This window comes from Plutella xylostella, chromosome 8, assembly GCF_932276165.1.
Source record: "Plutella xylostella chromosome 8, ilPluXylo3.1, whole genome shotgun sequence".
NCBI classification, from domain to species: domain Eukaryota; kingdom Metazoa; phylum Arthropoda; class Insecta; order Lepidoptera; family Plutellidae; genus Plutella; species Plutella xylostella.
In genome coordinates, this window is record NC_063988.1 from 9,963,781 (window position 1) to 9,985,003 (window position 21,223).

Below are 21,223 nucleotides of genomic sequence, written 5' to 3' on the forward strand. Positions count from 1 at the left end.
AACCTGGAACGATTCCGTTGCGTACAAACGACGCCATTATTAGAAGTTAAATTAGATTAGCGGCCGCGTAATGTGAAATCAATCTTGGAGTAAACACCTCGCCAATTAAATTCCAAAGTGAATTGATGAAAATAATTACGCTAACTCTTAGCTCCTTAGTAGGTGTTTACATATTAATTGCTAATTGTAGCTAAAAATATGTTCGTTTTATTTGCATTTGAACTTAAAGGTTTATGTACGGTCAGTAAGCACCTACAAAATATAATTACATAATGTATTATGGACTGAAAAAACATCTTCTACTTCTATATCGGTATTACATTTAAGGATTAAAAAAAAAAAAAAAAAACACGCACTCACGCCTTGTACTAATGTACTCCCTTGCGGGGTAGGCAGAGGTGCATCGCTGCACCCACTTTTCGCCAGAGTGTTATGTTAGTCCCAATGTAATAGGGGGCGGGCCTATTGCCATTTTACGGGCACATCCAAGACCTGAGAACAAATATCTGTGTTTAAACAAATATCTGCCCCAGCCGGGAATCGAACCCGGGACCATCGGCTCAGTAGTCAGGGTCACTAACCACTACGCCATTCGGTCGTCTTTAAGTATTTAAGGATTACTTAGTGTAATTATTGTCACGTGTAACAAGTGTAGTAAAATTATGACGGTGGAATATTTTTCTAATATTATATATAGGAAAACCATATTGTGAAATAAAAACAAATTGTATTCGTACAATCCTGTATTCAATACAAATCATGGCACCGTTTCAAGGCACAGACAGAATCCCTCGGTCCTAGTTTTTTACAACTAACATACTAATAACAAATTAATAAATGGTTACATCTATATACATATCACTATTACTAGATATTAGCACTCAACGATAAGTGGTCGTTGTTAAAAATAAAACAAATTGACTATTTATGAATCGACAATTTACGTTTTCGAATATAAAAAAAATATCCTAGAACAATTTGTAATAAGTAGCAATTTTTTTTCAAATATTTTATTACTTACATGCAATAGTTGTTGCTATAAACATGGCGTATTATACATTTCTTGTCAAAGGTTGTTGGTATGTATTAACTTGTTTAATTTTTTTACAAAATGTGTTGTACTACTGACGTTTAAAACGTTTTTGGGAATTGTCGTACTTTATCGATTCATAAAAGCATATAAAACATTCTTAATACTGATCTTAACTAAATAAATATAAAAATAATCACTGCTTCATTTTGTACGTAACGGATATTTCATCATCACATGGAAAAGTAATAGGGTGTAAAAACGTAAATGGAAAATTAGTTAAAAATATTAAATTTATTAAAAAACATATTGAAATTTGAATTTATTAAATGCGATATCATCATCATTATTATTATTGGTGATTTCATAATATAATAACATACCAATTAAATTATGTACATATACAATGTGATGTATTTCACAAGAGGTTTTAAAAATAAACCAATTTAATGCCAAAATAACAAATTGACAAATAAAAATACTTAAAAAAATATAACGGAAACAAAACCAAGATTTATCTCTCACTCTAAACACTAAGATATAATACTATCAATAAGTTAATTACTTAAACAGCATTATTTTCCAAATTTGACCAGCAATCCATACGATAGTTACTGTATCGGCTGAACCGTTTTTAATGAAACATAGATATCTTCGGATATATATAACCTTCGATCACGTCATTTATCGAACGAAATCCGAATCAAATTAATCCCTCAGTTTGATGCCACAAATTACAATATATTTGTATTGAATTTATAACACCTTACTAAAAAGTAAGACTTTACAACATTGCTTAAAGTAGGTAAATATGTAGGCACTATTACTAGGCACATAGTTAAGTAGAAAATAATAACTTTCATTTTATTAATATATTAATTTCAAAATGCAAATCTACAATCTTACAGTCTTAAAGTTTTAAGTAAATACAATTTCAAATGCAAATTGAAATATTCTATGCTTTAATTGGTAGGGGCTGATTTTTCAATAAAATATTTCATAATACATGTATTAAGAATTGACAACATTAAAATTGTTCACTCAACAAAATCATCTAACTATTGAAAAATCCGCCCTTAAAATATGAGTAGGAATACCGTATATACAAATAGTTTTTATGTCTGTTTGTAAGATATTATTATTTTATTTTATGTATGAACTCATTTATGTCGATTCTGAAGGCACAAAATCTTAATTTCTTTGTTTAAAACTCGACTCTATGAGTGTTTATTAGCATCTCATTTGTAAATGGCAAAATTTATAGTTTGACAGCATTCAAATTAGAATTTGTGTATCTACTTCATTGTTGCTGCGAGTTTCACTTCACCTTCAAACTTTTTCCCGTGAAAAAGTTTATTTACGTAAGTATATCTTTTTCAATTCTAAAAACTACATCTTTTTAAATCTGGACCCCCTTATCCATAAAAAGTTAGTGGATGCTTTAGCTATTGAACTGTTTTGTCCCTCTCTGTCAAAGAACAAATTGTTCTCTGTCAGAGAGTGACAGAACAGTTCCATAGCTAAAGTGTCCAGTAACTTTTTTATGAATAAGGGGGTTATACTATACAACTAACCTTATTACAGGTTTCGTCAACCGCTCTACTCTGTTCCACCACCATTCTCTACCCTCTCTACGCAGTAGCCGAGTGTGGGTGGTAAGTGATGACGTTGTGTTGGTGCGTAAAGGGCGTCCCACCGGCAGGCTCGACGGACGCGGGGAGCTGTAGTGCGCGGGCGCGGCCTCCCAGCGTGCAGCGGGTGCTGACTCCTGACTCTACTTCCACGGGCAGGGAGGCGTTTGTTAATCTGTGGGGAGGTGTTTTGGTTAGTTATGAATCTACACTAATATTTGATTGTTATAGTATAATAGGCTCCGAAACTACTTCTCCGATTACAGAAAATATTCATAATTATCATCAGGTCCAGGTATCCCTAATCAGGGACATCGGGCTCGTAGAGAGAGATGCCCACTCAGTCCGGGTCCTGTGCTACGCCTCGTGTCATCCTATGCCGAGGGCAGATATATGTCCTGCACAACAGAGCGACGCCATTGTGGTTCTTTGCCATCCTTTACCGAAATAACCTACCGAAACCTCGTTTATACAAGCAACATTTTGGTCCTTCGAGCCGGACTTTATGAGCATCAATTGTTCAGCAATTTTCATGGCCAAAGTTGATTAAAATCGCAACAGCTGTACAATGTACAATCAACAGAGCGACGCCATTGTGGTTCTTGGCCATCCTCCTCCTTTTTAATTCATCACGTATGTATAATCGTTTGCAATAGAATCCAACAATCATGTAAACAAACCAAATTGTCACGATTACTCCGTAATCACATACATTTGACGAGCAATTATGAACATAGTCTGATTTCAACGAACGCACCATTGTTTTCACATTATCTTCAACACGGTTTAACTTGTATTTATAAGTTAAATTTGTTAAAACATTTGCAACGTAAAAAATTCGAAGTATTTGACAAGCTGTCATCTTAGTTTTTTACTCATCGAACTCTATAAGTCATTGAAAAGTTAGTGTTGTTTGTAATCTGAAGTTATCTTTTATTTTTAATTTACTAAATTATTTTAATTTAATATTATTTGAATACAATAAAAAAAATATTTCAAGAGCTTAATATAATTAACCAAAACGAAAAAAGGAAGAGGAAGAAATGAAAAAGCTCGACGGCATTTTAGACACGGCAAGCGATGACACAGTGGTTCCATTTATAATTACGGTCACCGGCGACACTTCTGATAGTGATGATGACGAAGACGAAGATTTAAATTTGTTTTAATAAACACTTTTTTATATATAATCAGTTTTATTTTATAGTCTATGGCTTATATATTCAATCTAATTAGAACACTATGACATCACTATGGGCATAAACAATACGCTGTCAACGTCAGCCCGCCATATTTGTTTACATGATTGTTGGATTCTATTGCAAACGATTATATAAAGCTACACATTTAGGAGATATTTCGTCTCTGTGTTGGTGTGTGTCTCTACTCACGCGGTGTATCTGTTGGTCAGCACGCCGACTAGCTCGCCCACCAAGTCGTCTTGTCCCACCAGACCCACCACGAGGTCGTTCTTGGCTCGAGGCACGGAGATCACCACCAGTTGAGCGTCTGATGACATTATGCGGATTGCGCCGATCTGTGGGAGACAAAGTGTGTTAGATTTTGAGCTATATTCTGAGGAAGTAAGTGTTTTCCTAAATACTGCAATATTTTCGTCCTTCGAGCCGGACATTATTTTAGCGCTGTTCTGCGGCCGCTACACGTGTCCGTTATTTACGTCGATAATCTTTTTTAATGCGCATTCCATCAAACACAGCGCCGTAGCTGCAATTTCCCATGACCAAACATCGTTTAAATTCGCACCAGCTGTACTGTAGTGATCAACACCTCTACATACCTCAGTAATCTCCGTAGGCTTCTTCAGCGGCTTGAACGTCACATCATCGAGCTTGTACAGCAGCGAGTCGGTGACGAGCACGCACCGCGCCGCCAGCTTGTTGTGTTTGTTGAACTTGTGCACGCGGCACGAGAAGAGGGGGACGATGTTGTGCGTCCTTTGGAGGGAGGATAGGGCGGCTCTGTATGTCGCTGTGGGGAGAATTTTTAGATTTTAAGATTTATAGCAACATGTACATAACAATCTAGACTTAGGGTCGTTTTGTGTACCAAATATTAATAGCAAGATCATAAACCCGAATGGCCGGAATCATCAGAAGCCAATAATTGTCTACTGCTGGACATTGGCCTCTTACAAAGAGCGTTAGGAAAGCCTTGTTGTGTTTGTTGAACTTGTGCACGCGACACGAGAATAGGGGGACGATGTTGTGGGTCCGTTGGAGGGAGGATAGGGCGGCCCGGTAGGTTGCTGTAGGTAAAGATTTAGGTTAGATTGACTGTGACTCATATTTAAGATCGTTAAACTTTGCTGCTAATTGGTAGGGAGGTAGCTAAGAACCCAGAAGAAGGACATATTATTATAATACTTTTTATTCCGAAATTCCCACGGGTAAACTTTTTAAGGCGAAGCGGAGCTCGTGGGCTACGGCTAGCTATTTCTTAAACCCAATGTGGCCATAGCTCGACATTGGCCTCTCCCAAAGAGCGTTAGAAAGGCCTTGTTGTGTTTGTTGAACTTGTGCACGCGACACGAGAATAGGGGGACGATGTTGTGGGTCCGTTGGAGGGAGGATAGGGCGGCTCTGTAGGTCGCTGTGAGTAGAGTTTTAAGATAAAGCAACATGTACATAATAATCTAGACTTAGGGTCGTTTTTTGTGCCAGATTTCAATAGCAAGATCTTAAACCCGAGTGGCCAGAATCATCAGAAGCCAATAACAGTTTACTGCTGGAAATTGGCCTCTCCCAAAGAGCGTTAGAAAGGCCTTGTTGTGTTTGTTGAACTTGTGCACGCGACACGAGAATAGGGGGACGATGTTGTGGGTCCGTTGGAGGGATGATAGCGCGGCCCGGTAGGTTGCTGTGGGTAGAATTTTAAGATAAAGCAAAATATACATAATAATCTAGACTTATTGTAATACCAAGATCATAAACTCGAAGGGCCATAATCATCAGAAGCCAATAATGGTATGTTACTGGACATTAGCCTCTCCCAAAGAGCGTTAGAAAAGCGTGGTGGTTGTGTTTGTTGAACTTGTGCACTCGACACTCGACAGAATAGAGGCATGACATTGTGGGTCCGTTGGAGGGGGGATAGAGCGGCCCGGTAGGTTGCTGTAGGTAAAGGTTGAGGTTAGAGTGATTGTGACACGCATGTATCATAGTCTAGGTAGACTAATAAAGTGAACTTAAATGTTCAATGTCTTTTTCTAGTTATGTCTTCTATAACTACACGTGAGTAGAAATTATTTTCCGTGTTTCCTGGATTATCATTGTACAGGCACTTGACTAACGGCTTTTACTCCCTGTCCTTTATCTATTCCACCATATCATCCGATTTGCCTGTCCACCATATTATCAAGGTACAATCAGTAAAGGCGACCTGTTTGCCACATGATTCGCTGTAATTATAGCTATAGATCGCATACAGTGGCGTGATTTGGGAGGAGCCTACGTCCAGCAGTGGTCTGCTATAAGCTGATGAAAATTAAGATGTTAATAGCAGCGTTTTACCTGAAATAAAACGCATATTAAAGTACTTACCTAACTGGAAGCTTTATTAATGAGAGAGCATTTCCGTTTCCGTCGAAGACTATCCAGTAACCTTCCTCTTTGTGTGTCAATTCCGGTGCTCAGTGGCGCCACCTGGCGGTCGTGCGGTGCAACTTTACTTCGTAAGTTGCTCACCGCGCCCTTCCCTTATTGGCTCGAATTCACCAGGCAGAAATGACTTAAAGCTTCCAGTTAGGTAAGTACTTTAATATGCGTTTTATTTCAGGTAAAACGCTGCTATTAAATTACTTGACCGTCACTGGAAGCTTTATTAATGAGACCTGTTTGTTATCGCCTGGTGACGCCACTGCTTCTGTAATTGAGATCGCCAATATGACTAAACATATTAAAAGACAATGTATTATTAGCATTTTTCTCTTTATTTAAGAATCATATAATCAAGGTAGGTACAAGGCCTGTGATTAGATATAAAATAATGTTATGTTAGGAACACTTATTAATTAAACTACAGTAATGAACTATAATCATTATTTAAATTAACAATTAGTTAACATCAAGAATCAATAGGATTAAATAATCGTGTGACACTACTAGACTGATTATTACAATTCATTCTTATTTCACGTCTGTAAAACTTCCTAAAAGTATTGGCTGACCTCCAGTTACCGCGAGCCAGAATATCATCAATATGTTGATTTTCAAACCAACTCTTAGAAGCTACTGCAGATCTAACACTTCCTGGGCTAGCTTCAATATCGGCTTCCTTAAATATAGTTTTAACCCATCCTGCGATCACTGTACGTGAAGCTGGTTTTGCCACCCCCCTTACAGTAATGAAAAGATTATCAGTTCCTGATACTTCACGTCGCTCCTGCAATAACGTGATAGTCCTATCTATCCAAAAGGGGGGATTCAGATTTAAATTATTTTCGTTGACTAGTAACTTCCAGCCGGACTGACTATAGTTACTGTTGTCGGTCTTTGAACCAAATTGTGGCCAAAATATTACAAATTGATCCGATTTTACATAATGATCCAAATCAACTGCAAGTAACGTTAAATCATGAATACGCCTACCGGAGCATAGCAAAAGGAGTATAGCCGTATGACGGGATACTTGAAAAGTATTATTTTGGTCAATTGCGTAGTTAGATATAAAGGAAATTAATTTGCTTACGTCCCAAATTGGTGATTTATTATTTACCTTCGGATTTTTTAGAGCAATTGATTTTAGCACGTGTTTTACTAACACATGCGAACTTAAAACACTCGATATTTCGGTATTGCAAAGGGTGGAAACCACGGATTTATGCAAAAGAATTGTATTGTAAGACAGTCTATTAACTAAATATAAATCGGATAAGAACTGTGCCAATTCTGAACCTGTAGGGTTTTTTGCATCCAACTGTTTTCTACTACACCAAGTTACCCACCTCTTCCAAGCGATTTGGTAAGTTTTTAAAGTTGACTGCCGCCATGAGTCCTTCAAAAGTGATAATTGATCAGTGTTCCATGACTCTATCGCCTGGGACCACCCCCACATCTCCACACCTCTAGAACAATCTCGTCTACTTGCGGGGGAGCGAGGCCTGTCGAGGTGTCTACTAGGTGTTTCTGTAGGTTCTTCAGAGTCATTGGGGCAGATAGGGCTCTGGCTCTTAGATCTGCTCGCCAGAACACTTTCTCCCACCGGGGTGCAACTATTAAGTATACTCCTGTTGAGTGATTCAGGTGCATCAGTACTTTTGGGATCAAGAACGGTGGTGGGAAAATCCACGCAAGCTGGTAATGCCAGGTCACGCTGAACGCATCGTGAAGAAGGGCTTGGTGATCTGTAAGATCTCGAGTTGCATAATTGCAGACTACGTGCGCGGTGGCTGAGGCGAACAGGTCGATCACTGGAGTTCCCCATTTTGAAAATATGGTCTGCATACACGCTGGCAAAAGATGCCACTCCGGGAGTAGTTTGTGTCGCGACAGACTGTCGGCATTGCTGTTGTATCTGCCTGGTAGATAGTGTATGCTGAACACTATCTGGTAATGGTCTAGCAAGCTCAGGATTTGATAAGTCAATTCCATTAGAGGTGGTGATTTGGTGCCTCCCTCTTTCTTTAAATGAGCGACTGCGGTTTTGTTGTCGCATTGAATTAATAACGACCTGCCGGAAATTGTGTGGGCTTGACTCTGAAGGGCATACAGAATTGCAAGCATCTCTTTTTGGTTGCAGTGCAACTTTTGGTCCTGAAGAGACCAAGTTCCCGATAGGGCTAGGTGGTTTAGTTGGGCGCCCCAGGCCTCGTCCGAGGCATCCGTGGTCAGGAAGTTTACCGGAGGTGGTTGATGCAATAGAGACGACATTTGGCAATTCTGTATCCACCACTTTAGTTCTGCGATGACATCTACAGTTAGTGTGTAAGTTTTTGTCGAGTTGGGCGGTATGGTATTTAGGAACATTATTAAGTGTCGATGATTTAGACGACCCCGTGGTACGACAAAACTGGCGAAGTTCAGTAACCCCACTATTTTCTGGACGTCTTTTATGTTTACTGTGTCTTGATCGAGAACACGACTGATCTATTGTCTCATGGAAACAATCTTTTCCTGTGGCAACGATTTGTGATTTTCCCAAGGTGCCCATAGAATACCTAGGTATATTATACTCTTTTGAGGCTGGAGAACTGACTTCTCGAAATTTATTACCCATCCTAACGTCTGTAATGTATGTACTGTTAGTCGAACATGTTCCTGAAGTATATCTATATCCTGATGTACGATCAAATAGTCGTCCAGCAGCCTTACTCCCAGCGATGAGTGGCTGAATCGATTTCACAAATATCGCTAATTTCTTACTCCCACCGCACATTTTTGCGGCTCATTGTGTTATGACGTCACGCAAACCGTTCAGTGAAAATTATAGCGTTACTAAGCCAGAAATTCGCACCACGAGCTCTTCACACAGACTAGATTATAATGTCAAAATTGCACTGAGCCGCCCCTTTGAAAAAAGTTCCTATTCTTGCAACGCAAAGCCATTACAATGGCTAATTTTCCTATTTTTGTAAGAAAAACAGCCTGTAATTATACCTACAAAGTGATGTGAAAGTAGTTACTGAGGATACGTGAGGATTGCAAACCAGTCTCCCTGGATATTCAAAGGAGTTGACGGACAATTTGATTTAAGACTTTAGCTCCATGAAACTAGCTGATTTTAGCGTAACAAATACAAATAAGGTGAGTATCCACGAACATAATAGAGGTACATGTGAAAGTTTCTTCAACTAAAGGCGGTGATCTATTCGCGAGCAAAACCTCGACAAGCCAACAAGCAACAATCTATACCGTCGCCTCGCCAGTGGATGACCGCCTTAACACTCATGTTCTTAAGGCATGAAGAAGAAGCCTTAAAGGAAATATCCTTCAAAACAAAGACAAACCTTATTTTACCATTGTTGTAGTCCTATGGCACCCCAGAGGTGTCATAACATCTGCCACCTATCTTTGTTTAACCACCTATGTTTGGTCTCGCTCCAGCCAAGTCCAGTGGCTAACAATATATACCTACTAATAATAATAATAAGATAAACCTTCCTATACTATCATAATGTCTGTAACCTAAACCCCATGATACTAACCAGAATTTTGGTATTTGTAGGTTTTTACTGCGTTGCAACTGGCTCCAGACTGGAATTTATAACCAAGACTAAATATTCAAGTGCCTATCTGAAGTACTTAACAACAAGTTGTATTAAGATCTTATGAAGTTAATACCTACATAAGAAACTAAATTGGCATATCATTCTGCTACTGAGTAAGTCACTTGAGCTGATTTCAATTTTCTTATTTGTAGCAAAAAAACCCTAGCACTTACACTTTAATTTTATGATGCACTGACAGTATGAAAAATAATTTACTTGGCTTGCTTATCTAGATTCTATATCTATAAAATATTATTTGATTCATCTGTTTTCTAAGTGCCTTAGGATTAAACTGTAGTGCTGCGGTGGGTATCTTTTGTAGTAAAAAAATATACCTATGCTGCCTCAATCTCCGCCTACTACAAAAACAAGACTATCTATTCTTGGACCAACAGAACGCCTATCTCAGCTATTGGAACACCCAGGCTTGCTGCTCCATTTTACTTGAGAGCTAGGCTGGCTGAGCTAAAATTAAGGGGATATGTACAAAGGTTCCACTCAAGAGAGCCACGTACAGGAGCTTCACCACCTCTCAGAATAGAATAGAAAATCTACTAAATAAAGTTGTATCAATACCTTGATAGTGCAGTCAACAATAGATATTTATGCCACCCCAGTAACAAAAATTTGATCCTCATGGGTGGAATAATAATATTTTATCTATACTTACTAACTTAAGTGTTACTTACCTTAATATTAGTTATCATTATTTTCCATGTTACATAAATATTACCTATCAGTGGTCATAATATCTAAGGGCTTGCGTTGGGGTGGCATACATATCTCTTTGGTTGACTGTACAATATATTATTATTATATCCTAACCTATAGAATTACTATTAATCTATTAATCTTATTTCAGATAATCAAGAAGCAGTTTTTTAGCTAATAGAAGAGAACCTTATGCTTGATATTTCAGAACACTAATAATAATTGTGATGTGATTTAATATGATACTTAATAAACACAAAATACAGCAAAGCCATGTTTCATTTCATTATTTACCTGTTGATGTTGCACTTGACTAAGAGGTCATTCATGATCCTATTGATTTATAAAGGCTTGATAGGAAGTATTCCTTCTTAAGAGTCCGGCAATGATAACATTGCAACATGGAAGAATTGTATAAGTATGTAACATTGTAAGTTGTACTTTTAATATATGGATACCTTACCTGTTGCAATGTTATACCCTTGCTATTTCACCAACTGAGCAGAGTGGCAAGACAGTACTCTTCGATCTTAAACCATTCCGTGGATCACAATTTAACAAGAGTGCTCAGCGGAGGACACTGTCTCGGGCCGCTCTACTTGGTGGTGTAATCAGGGTGTTAGCATTATCTGCTTTATGAAGATTAGGTAGACACATTTTTAGGGTTCCGTAGCCAAAATGGCAAAAACGGAACCCTTATAGTTTCGTCATGTCCGTCTGTCCGTCTGTCCGTCTGTCACAGCCGATTTACTCGGAAACTATAAGTACTACAGTGATGAAATTTGATGGGAATATGTGTTGTATGAACCGCTACAAAAATATGACACTAAATAGTAAAAAAAAGAATTGGGGGTGGGGCCCCCCATACATGTAACTGAGGGATGAATTTTTTTTTTTCGATGTACATACCCGTGTGGGGTATCAATGGAAAGGTCTTTTAAAATGATATAAAGTTTTCTAAAAAACATTTTTCTTAAAGTGAACGGTTTTTGAGATATCAGCTCTCAAAGTCGTAAAAAGTATGTCCCCCCCCCTCTATTTTTATAACTACGGGGTATAAAATTCTAAAAAAAATAGAGGTGATGCATGCTAATTAACTCTTTCAACGATTTTTGGTTTGATCAAAGTATCTCTTATAGTTTTTGAGATAGGTTGATTTAACTGTAATTTTGGTTAAGTTATTGTGCTTACTACGGAACCAAAAAAAAAAAAGTGTCAAGGAACATTGTGCTCTCAAATCTGTTTTGTTTTATTTTACTAAATACGAGTGTTTTGTGACTAAAACCATCTAAAAACATTAGATAACGCCAAGGATATTGCTACATAGTGTTATCTCAGTGCAAAACACAATATTTCAGTGAAATTCTAGCAGTGCATTCGTCATACCTACCCTCCAAAATTTTTTCCAACAACTTTTTCCGAAAATTTAACGATTTCTTCCCTATTATGAACAGTGTAACCTAGATTACTTGTTACCTAATGCCAGCTAATAGCAATAACTTGCCGGGCATGGAAAACCAGGTGCCCGTGCAAGATAAACCCACTGGTTCGCCAAACAACAACAAAGGATCTCCAAAGAAACTTGTACAACAAGTATTCCACCCAGGCCTTTTCATGAGCAATAAAAAGAATGATAACCCTCCTACTGCTACATCCAGTGTTCCATGGCAGAGAATACCTGAGCAGCGGAAAAGAATTATCTCACCAACATCTCAGACCCCCACTGCAAAAATTCTCAAACAAACAAACAAACGTCAGCCAAACCCAGTAAACAACAGTTACTCCAAAGAGACAACCACAAACAACAGCTTCACAGGATTGGAGATTGATGTGGAGGAACTCAACGGGAATACCTCAAACAATAACACTACACCGCGAATATCAAAGCCGCCACCAATCATCCTGTATGGAATTGAGGATCTGAAAAAACTCACAGAACTTATAGAACAAGCCATTAGCAAGGATACTTATTCTTACAAAGTCATCTCAAAAAATGAACTCAGAATATCAAGCAGGTCAGTTGAAACTTACAAGCTGCTTATTGAACATATTAGAGGTGCCGGGCTGATTGGCCACACTTTCACTAGGAAAGAGGAACGAGCTTACAGAATCGTTATTAAGAACCTGCATCACACTACACCTAAAGAGGCAATTATAGAGAGCATAGAGTCAACAGGAAATAAGGTGCGAGGTGAGATTGTATTTGCCAAGCGCAGAGGCACGAAGGAACCATTGGACACATTCTTTGTCAACATTGAGCCCTCAGTCAACAACAAAAATGTTAAAACTATCAAGTATATCTACAATCAAAAAGTATCAATAGAGGACCCTAGAAAGACAACATCTATCCCCCAATGCATGAGATGTCAACAGTACGGCCATACCAAAAACAACTGTATGAGACCATTCCGCTGTGTGAAATGTGCAGGAGGACACAAAACTTCCGAGTGTACCAAGACTGATAGAAACTCACCGGCCACATGTGCCCTTTGTCTAGGAAACCATCCATCCATCAAGAAATGCTAGCTAGGAAGAAAAACAAAAAACAATTTGTGACAAAAAAAGACAAAGTTAACTACATAAAGTCAAATGATACCCAAACACACACACAACATGATGATCAAGTAACCAAGGGGCAACCTAGTCTGCAAGCGTTCCCTAATAACAATCATGGCCGCATGCTGTACTCCAATGTGCTTAAAAACATCAGATACTCTAATGATGATCATCATCAGCCAACACAATCATACAACAAACCACAAATAAACATAACCCGTGAAGAAACTCCCACCACTAACATTATAGAACGAATGGAATCTCTTATATTAAAGCAATCAGAAGAACTAAGATCAATGTTACAACAGATTGGCAACTTAATAGGCCTAGTCACAATGCTTATTAGTAAAAGTCAACCATAACTATAATTTGAGAATAGCCACCTGGAATGTTAATGGGTTGGCAGCTAGAAAACACGAACTAGAACTTATGATAAAATCTAACAAGCTAGATGTATTACTACTATCAGAGACACATTTAACTGATAGTAACAGCTTCAATCTGAATGGATTCTCTTGCTATGTCACCAACCACCCTGATATGACTGGCCACGCTGGGACGGCTGTTATTATCAAGAACAGCATTCAACATCATGAGCTACCAGAATTCAGACGTGACTATCTGCAGGCAACCTCTATTTCCATAGATGACTGGCAAGGTCCGCTTATATTATCCTCAATCTACTGTCCTCCAAAACATATTATAAAAGAAGATATGTTTGGCCAATATTTCAAAAAGCTGGGAGGCAGATTCATAATGGGAGGTGATCCTAATGCAAAACATACTTCATGGGGATCCAGAGTCATAGTAACCAGAGGACGTGAACTAAAAAAGTGCATTGAAAACCATCAGTTACGTGCTATTTCTACTGGAGAACCTACATACTGGCCAACCGATATTAACAAACTGCCAGACTTATTAGATTTTTACATTACAAAGGGAATATCAAACCTCTATCACAGTGTAGAGTCATGCTTAGATGGATCATCAGATCATACACCAGTATTGATGACAGTAAGCACCACAATTATCCATAGGCCTATACCATGCACCCTTTACAATAAGAAAACTGATTGGAATGCATTTCAAGATCATATTGAAGACAAGATAAATCTCCGTATCCCGCTTAAAACCGAAGAGGACGTAGACAGAGCATTGGATGACTTTATAAAGCTTGTTCAAGAAGCGGCATGGAAATCAACTCCTAGCTTGCCTAGAGAATCCAAAGGTAACCTCTCAGTAGAGCTTCGAAATAAAGTGGAAGAAAAGAGAAGATTGAGAAGAAGGTGGCAGCAAAGCCGGCACCCATTTGACAAGTCCTTGTTTTATAAAGCAAAAAAACAACTCAAAAAGTACATCCATGACTTGCAGAATGAAACTCTTCAGGATAGACTAGAAAAAAGTGATGCTAATAGAAATGATGAGCACTCATTATGGAAACTCACTAAATTTCTCAGCCAACCACAAAAACATGTGCCACCCTTAAAACGCCCGGATGCCACATGGGCAAGAAGTGCGAAGGAGAAAGCAGACGTGTTTGCTGATTTTCTACAAAACGTATTTAAAACAAATGAGTCAAACGACCTGTCAACTGAAGAAGAAATAAAGGAGTTCCTACAGAGCCCGCAACAAATGTCCTTGCCAATAAAACCAGTCTCCCCAAAAGAAGTTGCAAGACAGATCAAAGCCCTAGAAAATCTTAAGGCCCCTGGGTTCGACCTTATTACTGCAGAAATCCTAAAGAAGATAACACCTAAAGGAATAACACTAATAACAATAATATTTAACGCCATGCTAAGATTGCAGTATTTCCCACCATTGTTAAAAGTGTCACAAATCATCCTTGTCCACAAAAATGGAAAACCACCAAATGAAGTCCCATCATACCGGCCAATTAGTCTCCTGCCTATTCTATCGAAACTGTTTGAAAAACTTCTCCTGAGTAGACTTAAACCACTACTATTTCAAGAAAATATCATTCCCGACCACCAATTCGGATTTAGACCTCACCATTCTACCATTGAACAGGTACATAGAGTTGTGCACGAAATAAGACAAACATTCGAAAAGAAAGAAAGAGTGCTCCGCTGTGTTCCTGGACATACAACAAGCATTCGACCGTGTCTGGCACGCAGGCCTTCTCTACAAAATTAAGAAGGCACTCCCAAACACAGTCTACATGTTAATCAACTCATACTTGAACAACCGCCTCTTCCAAGTAAAATTTGGCGAGGAATGCTCCGCATTGCGCGAGATTGAAGCTGGCGTCCCACAGGGCTCTGTCCTTGGCCCGGTCCTATACACAATATTCACCGCTGATATTCCGCAGTCTGAAGATATCCTGTGTGCCACCTACGCGGACGATACCGCATGTTTAGCCAGCAGCCCAAATCCTGTCATAGCATCAGAAAAGCTACAAACTCACCTGAATAAAATAGATCAATGGCTGGACAAATGGCGCATCAAAGCAAGCCCAAGCAAATCTGTACACATCACTTTCACACTGCGCAGAGGTGACTGCCCACCTGTGACAATGAAAGGGGAAATCCTGCCACACAAGGCCAGTGTCAAATACTTGGGATGCCACCTGGATCGTGGTCTCTACTGGAAGACGCATATCCTTGCAAAAAGAGACGCTCTGAAAATCCGATACAGAAACTTGCACTGGATGCTAAATAGGACCTCAAGACTGTCCCTCTCAAACAAAATTCTTGTCTACAACAGTGTACTCAAGCCAATCTGGACTTATGCAAGCGAACTCTGGGGGTCCGCCTGCGCAAGTAACATACAAATCATACAAAGATTTCAAAATAAAGTGCTCAGAAACATATGTGCTGCTCCATGGTTTACAAAAAATGAAGAAATCCATGAGTACCTGGAAGTGACAACAGTAAAAGAGGAGATCGAAAATCGTATAAAAAGCTACAAAGCCCGCCTTGAAAGGCACATAAACCCACTGGCAATAGAACTTTTAAACACAGAAAAAGATGTTGTACGCTTGAAGCGTCCTAACTTGCTCAACATTAAGTGATACTCGCATATTTAAAGTGAAGGTGTTGTCAGTGGACAACTCTTCCCCATCGTCATGAAGTCATCACATCTGATAAAGGCTTAAACAAGCTGATGGCAGATATGCATTAAGAAAAAAAAAAAAAAAAAAAAAATCCGCCTTGATTTAAAACTTTCACAAGATATTTCCTTGGCTATACGGTGACACGCAACGTCTACTTCTTCTTTCTGTAAACAATGATTGATAGTTTAATATCTATAATAACTTTGTAACAAATTATCGTAATATTTTATCGGTCTATTTTATAAATCGAGTCGATCTGAGTCTGCAACTTAACCACTCCATCAGAATACTATACTTACGTAATATTATTATGTATTTAGTGCACAAATATCTATTTAAATAAGGAAATTCCATTTGTAATTTTGTTTTATCATTGTTATTGTATGTTGTATGAATGAATTTCACAGGTTCACAGAGTAATTTGATTTTTAGTTTGAATGCGTTCAAAAGCCCCTAATTTCAAATTTTAACGTTTACAACGTTAAGTTTTTGTGAATAATAAGTAAAAAATGGCATGAGTGATGACTTTAAACTAGTGTTTAATAAGTATTTTAATTAATATTTTACTAACATTGAAAAAATAAAAACATAATATGGACTGATGATTACCGGATTTCTTATTTCAAGCTTCGCTAGTACTTCGAACGCACACCAATTTTTTCCTTGTCAGAGCGAGAAAAAACACAAGATCTTATACAATTTTATAGAGCGACATCTCTTTCTTTCACCTCTATTGAAATACGATCGCAACATCGGCCTGATATCGGCTTACTTCGGCTACCGTTTCAAAAATAATCACTAGTCGTTTCTTGATATATTTTCTACGTTGTCCCTGGTCCGCGGCTCAGTCAAAACCGAGGTGGTGGTACCAACTGAATCGGCCTAAATTTTTGAACTGAGTTTTAATTGTTTTTTTTGGATAGCAACTATTAATCGCTGGGAGTAAGGCTGCAGGAATACTAATATCCTGACGTTCCACTTGTCTCGCAACATTTGGGCGACCCAGTTTGATAGGATTGAAAAAGTTTTGGGAGCCGTGCTCAGACCGAACGGTAAGGAGGTCATCTCTAACAGTTCTTGATTGTATATTAGGCGAAGAAAGCGCCTCTGTGACTTCGTGACTTTCAGATGGAAGTATGCTTGGGAAAGGTCGATCTTGCAAAGCCAGTCTTGGGGTTGTAGAAAGTCTGGGACGCGATACATGTTTATCAAATGAAAGGGTTCTGTCATGACGTAGTAATTCAGAGCTTTGAGATTGAAAATGGGGCGGGCTGATCCGTCCGCCTTCGGTACCAGAAACATGGGGGATATGAAACTTGGGGACGGTTGAGCTATTTTTAAAATGCCCTGCGATTTCATTTTTTCCACGACTGCAGACATTTCGTTCGAGACAGGTGTGTGAAATGGACCTTTGTTTACATTTGGAAAAATTAACGGAGGCTTTTGCCAAAACGGTATGCGATACCCCTGGATCAATTTCAAAATAATCGTTGGTGCTCCCATTAGTTGCCACTGATTTTGGTATTGTGCTAACTGACCTGCTTGGAATGGAGCTGAGTCATTGTTTATACCCCCTATGTCTTGTCTTGTTTCCCCTTTGGGTACTCTGTCTTCCCCTAGAACTCCCACTATCGGGCCGCGAGCCTCGATTTTGAAAGGGCGCTCTTGAATATGATAAAAAAAAAATAATAAAATAAAATAAATCTTTATTTCTATAACAATGTTTGGGCAAATTAATCAGTAATAAATGGAATCACCTTTTAAGCATGAAATGGAATGTGTGTGTGTGTGTGTGTGTGTGTGTGTGTGTGTGTGTGTGTGTGTGTGTGTGTGTGTGTGTGTGTGTGTGTGTGTGTGTGTGTGTGTGTGTGTGTGTGTGTGTGTGTGTGTGTGTGTGTGTGTGTGTGTGTGTGTGTGTGTGTGTGTGTGTGTGTGTGTGTGTGTGTGTGTGTGTGTGTGTGTGTGTGTGTGTGTGTGTGTGTGTGTGTGTGTGTGTGTGTGTGTGTGTGTGTGTGTGTGTGTGTGTGTGTGTGTGTGTGTGTGTGTGTGTGTGTGTGTGTGTGTGTGTGTGTGTGTGTGTGTGGTTGTGTGTCCGAGTGATATATGTAAATTATATGATTTGATTATAATTATAATTCATTGTATGCTTATTAACATTGACTCCGTGGTTTCGTAAGTTAGCGGCTGTAGCCAGTTTGAGATAGTTTTTTTGCATTCATATGTGTGCTTGCTATAAATATCAAGTTCTTTATTTAATTTATTGTATAAAATTGCTGAGCGTTTACAGTATTGTATGCTAGCAAACTTAGTTTTAGTGTTGGGAAGTGAAGCTGCTTTGTGTGTTATTATTCTTTTATATATTTTACTGTCGAAATGAAGGTGTTTATGCTTTTTTAAAATAATTTGTAATATGTACAGTTTTCTCACTGATAAAAGCTTGCTTATCTGATAGAGGCGTGTTGTGGGAAAACGATATTTTTTAGAGTACATCACCTTTATTAAAGCGCGTTGGGCTCGTTCTACTTCTATGAATCGAGTTTTTGCTGCACCTCCCCATATTGGAATACAATAACCCAATATAGACTGCACCAAAGCGACATACATTTCATTTAAAAGGTTTCTTGATGAGTCATGGTGATCGGACAGCTTCCGCGGAAGAATATGTCGCAAGGATTTGAAAATCCAGATAAGCTTTCTGACCCTACTAGAAACTTGTTCAATATGCGAGTACCATGTTAAGTGCTGGTCAATTATGACACCAAGATATTTAGTTTGGGTGACTTTATCAATACTAGAGCAGTTACAATTATTAAACTTATTGTTGCACGTATGAATTTTAATACTGAAGTTGTTGTTGGGTTGTTTATTTTTGTAGATGGAGTAACAGATGAAATTAGTTTTGGTGGTATTCAATGTAAGTAAATTATTGTTCAGCCAGATAGCTACTTTAGCCAGACCTTGTTCAGCATCAATCTTTACAGAATCCCAAGATCCTCCAGTAAAAACAATAGCCGTGTCGTCTGCGTATGAGAAAATATTGGCTTTATATAGTTTTAAGTTGCATAGATCATTAATATAAATTAAAAACAATGTAGGACCGAGAACACTGCCTTGCGGAACTCCGTAAGATATGTCCGCATCATCACTGGTATGTTGACCTAGCTTTACTTTTTGTTTCCGGTCCATAAGGTAGCTTTTGAAAAGAGACAGGGCAGTTTCTCGTATTCCAATTCTTTCCAATTTACATACAAGAATAGGGAAAGAGACAGTATCAAAGGCTTTTTTGAGGTCAATAAATACTGATAGACATCTATTACCTTTATCCAGTTGTTCAGTTACAAGTGTTGTTAAAGCCGTTACTGCGTCTTCAGTTGATGCGCCTTGCCTGAAGCCAAATTGAGAAGGCGATATTATGTTGAACTTATTTAGATAATTTAGGAGACGACCATTAACCATTTTTTCTAGAATTTTTGAGATAGCTGACAATACCGAGATTGGCCTGTAATTGCTAACATCGTCTCTTTCCCCACCCTTGTAAACTGGGGTAATAATAGATGCCTTAAGGGCAGTTGGGAAAATACCTGTCCTAAAGCAGATATTACCTAAGTGGGTTATGACAGGAACAACTTCATGTCTAGCTAGTTTCAGAAAACAGATTGGTATATTATCCCAACCCGGAGCACTGTCCGATCTAAGACTCATTAATATGTTGTCAACTTCATTGCAGTCGGCGTCCAGGAGTACAAGTGAGTTAGGTTGTATAGGAAGGCTGTGTAGGTAGTCAGCGCTAGGCAAACAAGGCTGGATTTTATTGGCAAGCTCTTTACCGATGTTCGCAAAAAAGGTGTTAGTTAAGTTGCAGGCTTCAGTGGGAGATGATTTTGAATTAATTAGTTCAGTATCATTGTTCCTAATTTTGTTTGTATATGTAAGATTTTTTATGTTCTTCCATAGGAGTTTATTGTTTGTAACTGATTTAGCTACTAGATTCCTCTCATACTTTCTTTTAAGTTTTTTAATCAGGTTGTTGCAAAAATTTCTATAGCGGGTGTACGTTATTTTTAGGACTTCATTGTAAGGATCCTTTCTAATATTTTTTTGTAAATTGTTACGATTATTTATACAACGCAAGATACCAGTAGTAATCCACGGTTTTATTATGCGTTTACTTTTCGGAATAGTTGTAGTGGTTGTATTTTCTGTTAAGGATTCAGTAAGTTTGCTAATCAGAGACTCTGTCACAACATTAGGGTCGTCGCAGAAAAGGAATTCTGACAGTTTGGTATTTTGTAAATATTTTAGAGCATCTTCATAATTGGTTTTTGTTTTTATTTTTGATATTTTTATATTAGGTTTAAGTTTAGATAGGCAAAGAAAAGTGGTCAAATGATCTGTGATACTAGTTTGTAGAACTGCTATAAATGCGGTATTCTTTTTTGGATTGATCTTCAACATAAAATGATCTAAGCAGTTTCTTATTCTAGTGGGAAAGGTATGACCTGTGAGTATACCAAGTACTGATAACATATTCAGATAATATATTCTATTGCTGTGTTCATATGACGTTTCTATAGGTTTAGGTATGATATTTATGTTTATGTCTCCCGCTACAATGATATTTTTTTGCCGGCTAATAGTTTCTATGTGTGAGCTTAGCGAGTTAATAAAACTTTCCGCGTTTGTGACCGACGGAGAGCGGTAAATGCATAAAATAGTATTATTTAAGACATCCACTTGGAGACAGGACGCCTGAGTGAGTTTAATTTCTTTTACCTGGTGTTGAAGTGTATTTTTGACATAAATAACTACGCCATCATTCTGATTCCGTTGGCATGTTGTCTGGTAAGAACTATAGTTATTTAGTGTAGGTATGGGTTTGTTAGGCGAAAGTCTACATTCCGTTAATATTAAGATGTCTGTCTCAAAGATGATGCTAGAGAGTGTAAGAGTGAAATCGTCAAAGTTACGGTATATGCTCCTTATATTTTGAGATATAA

General features: G+C 38.2%; 1 protein-coding gene and 1 long non-coding RNA gene across 6 annotated transcripts in view; one reads left to right on the forward strand and one right to left on the reverse strand.

Moving 5' to 3' along the window:
• Positions 1 to 728: 728 nt before the first annotated feature.
• Positions 729 to 21,223, reverse strand: part of LOC105389358 (unconventional myosin ID) — a 74,513-nt gene continuing 54,018 nt past the window's right edge. For 3 of the 5 annotated variants that reach the window (XM_048622413.1, XM_048622412.1, XM_048622411.1), the window contains 3 exons: positions 4,460 to 4,650; positions 4,053 to 4,198; positions 729 to 2,836 (listed from right to left, as the gene is read on the reverse strand). In XM_048622413.1, the coding sequence (XP_048478370.1) occupies positions 2,662 to 2,836; positions 4,053 to 4,198; positions 4,460 to 4,650 (512 nt within the window). In that variant the 3' untranslated portion in view covers positions 729 to 2,661. Of the gene's footprint in view, positions 2,837 to 4,052; positions 4,199 to 4,459; positions 4,651 to 4,697; positions 5,272 to 21,223 lie in introns of those variants that run through there. The other 2 variants (XM_048622414.1, XM_038115191.2) reach the window with 2 other exon arrangements.
• Positions 9,422 to 10,867, forward strand: LOC125488840. The gene is made up of 2 exons (XR_007266528.1): positions 9,422 to 9,999; positions 10,749 to 10,867. It is a non-coding gene; the product is annotated as an uncharacterized LOC125488840 (long non-coding RNA).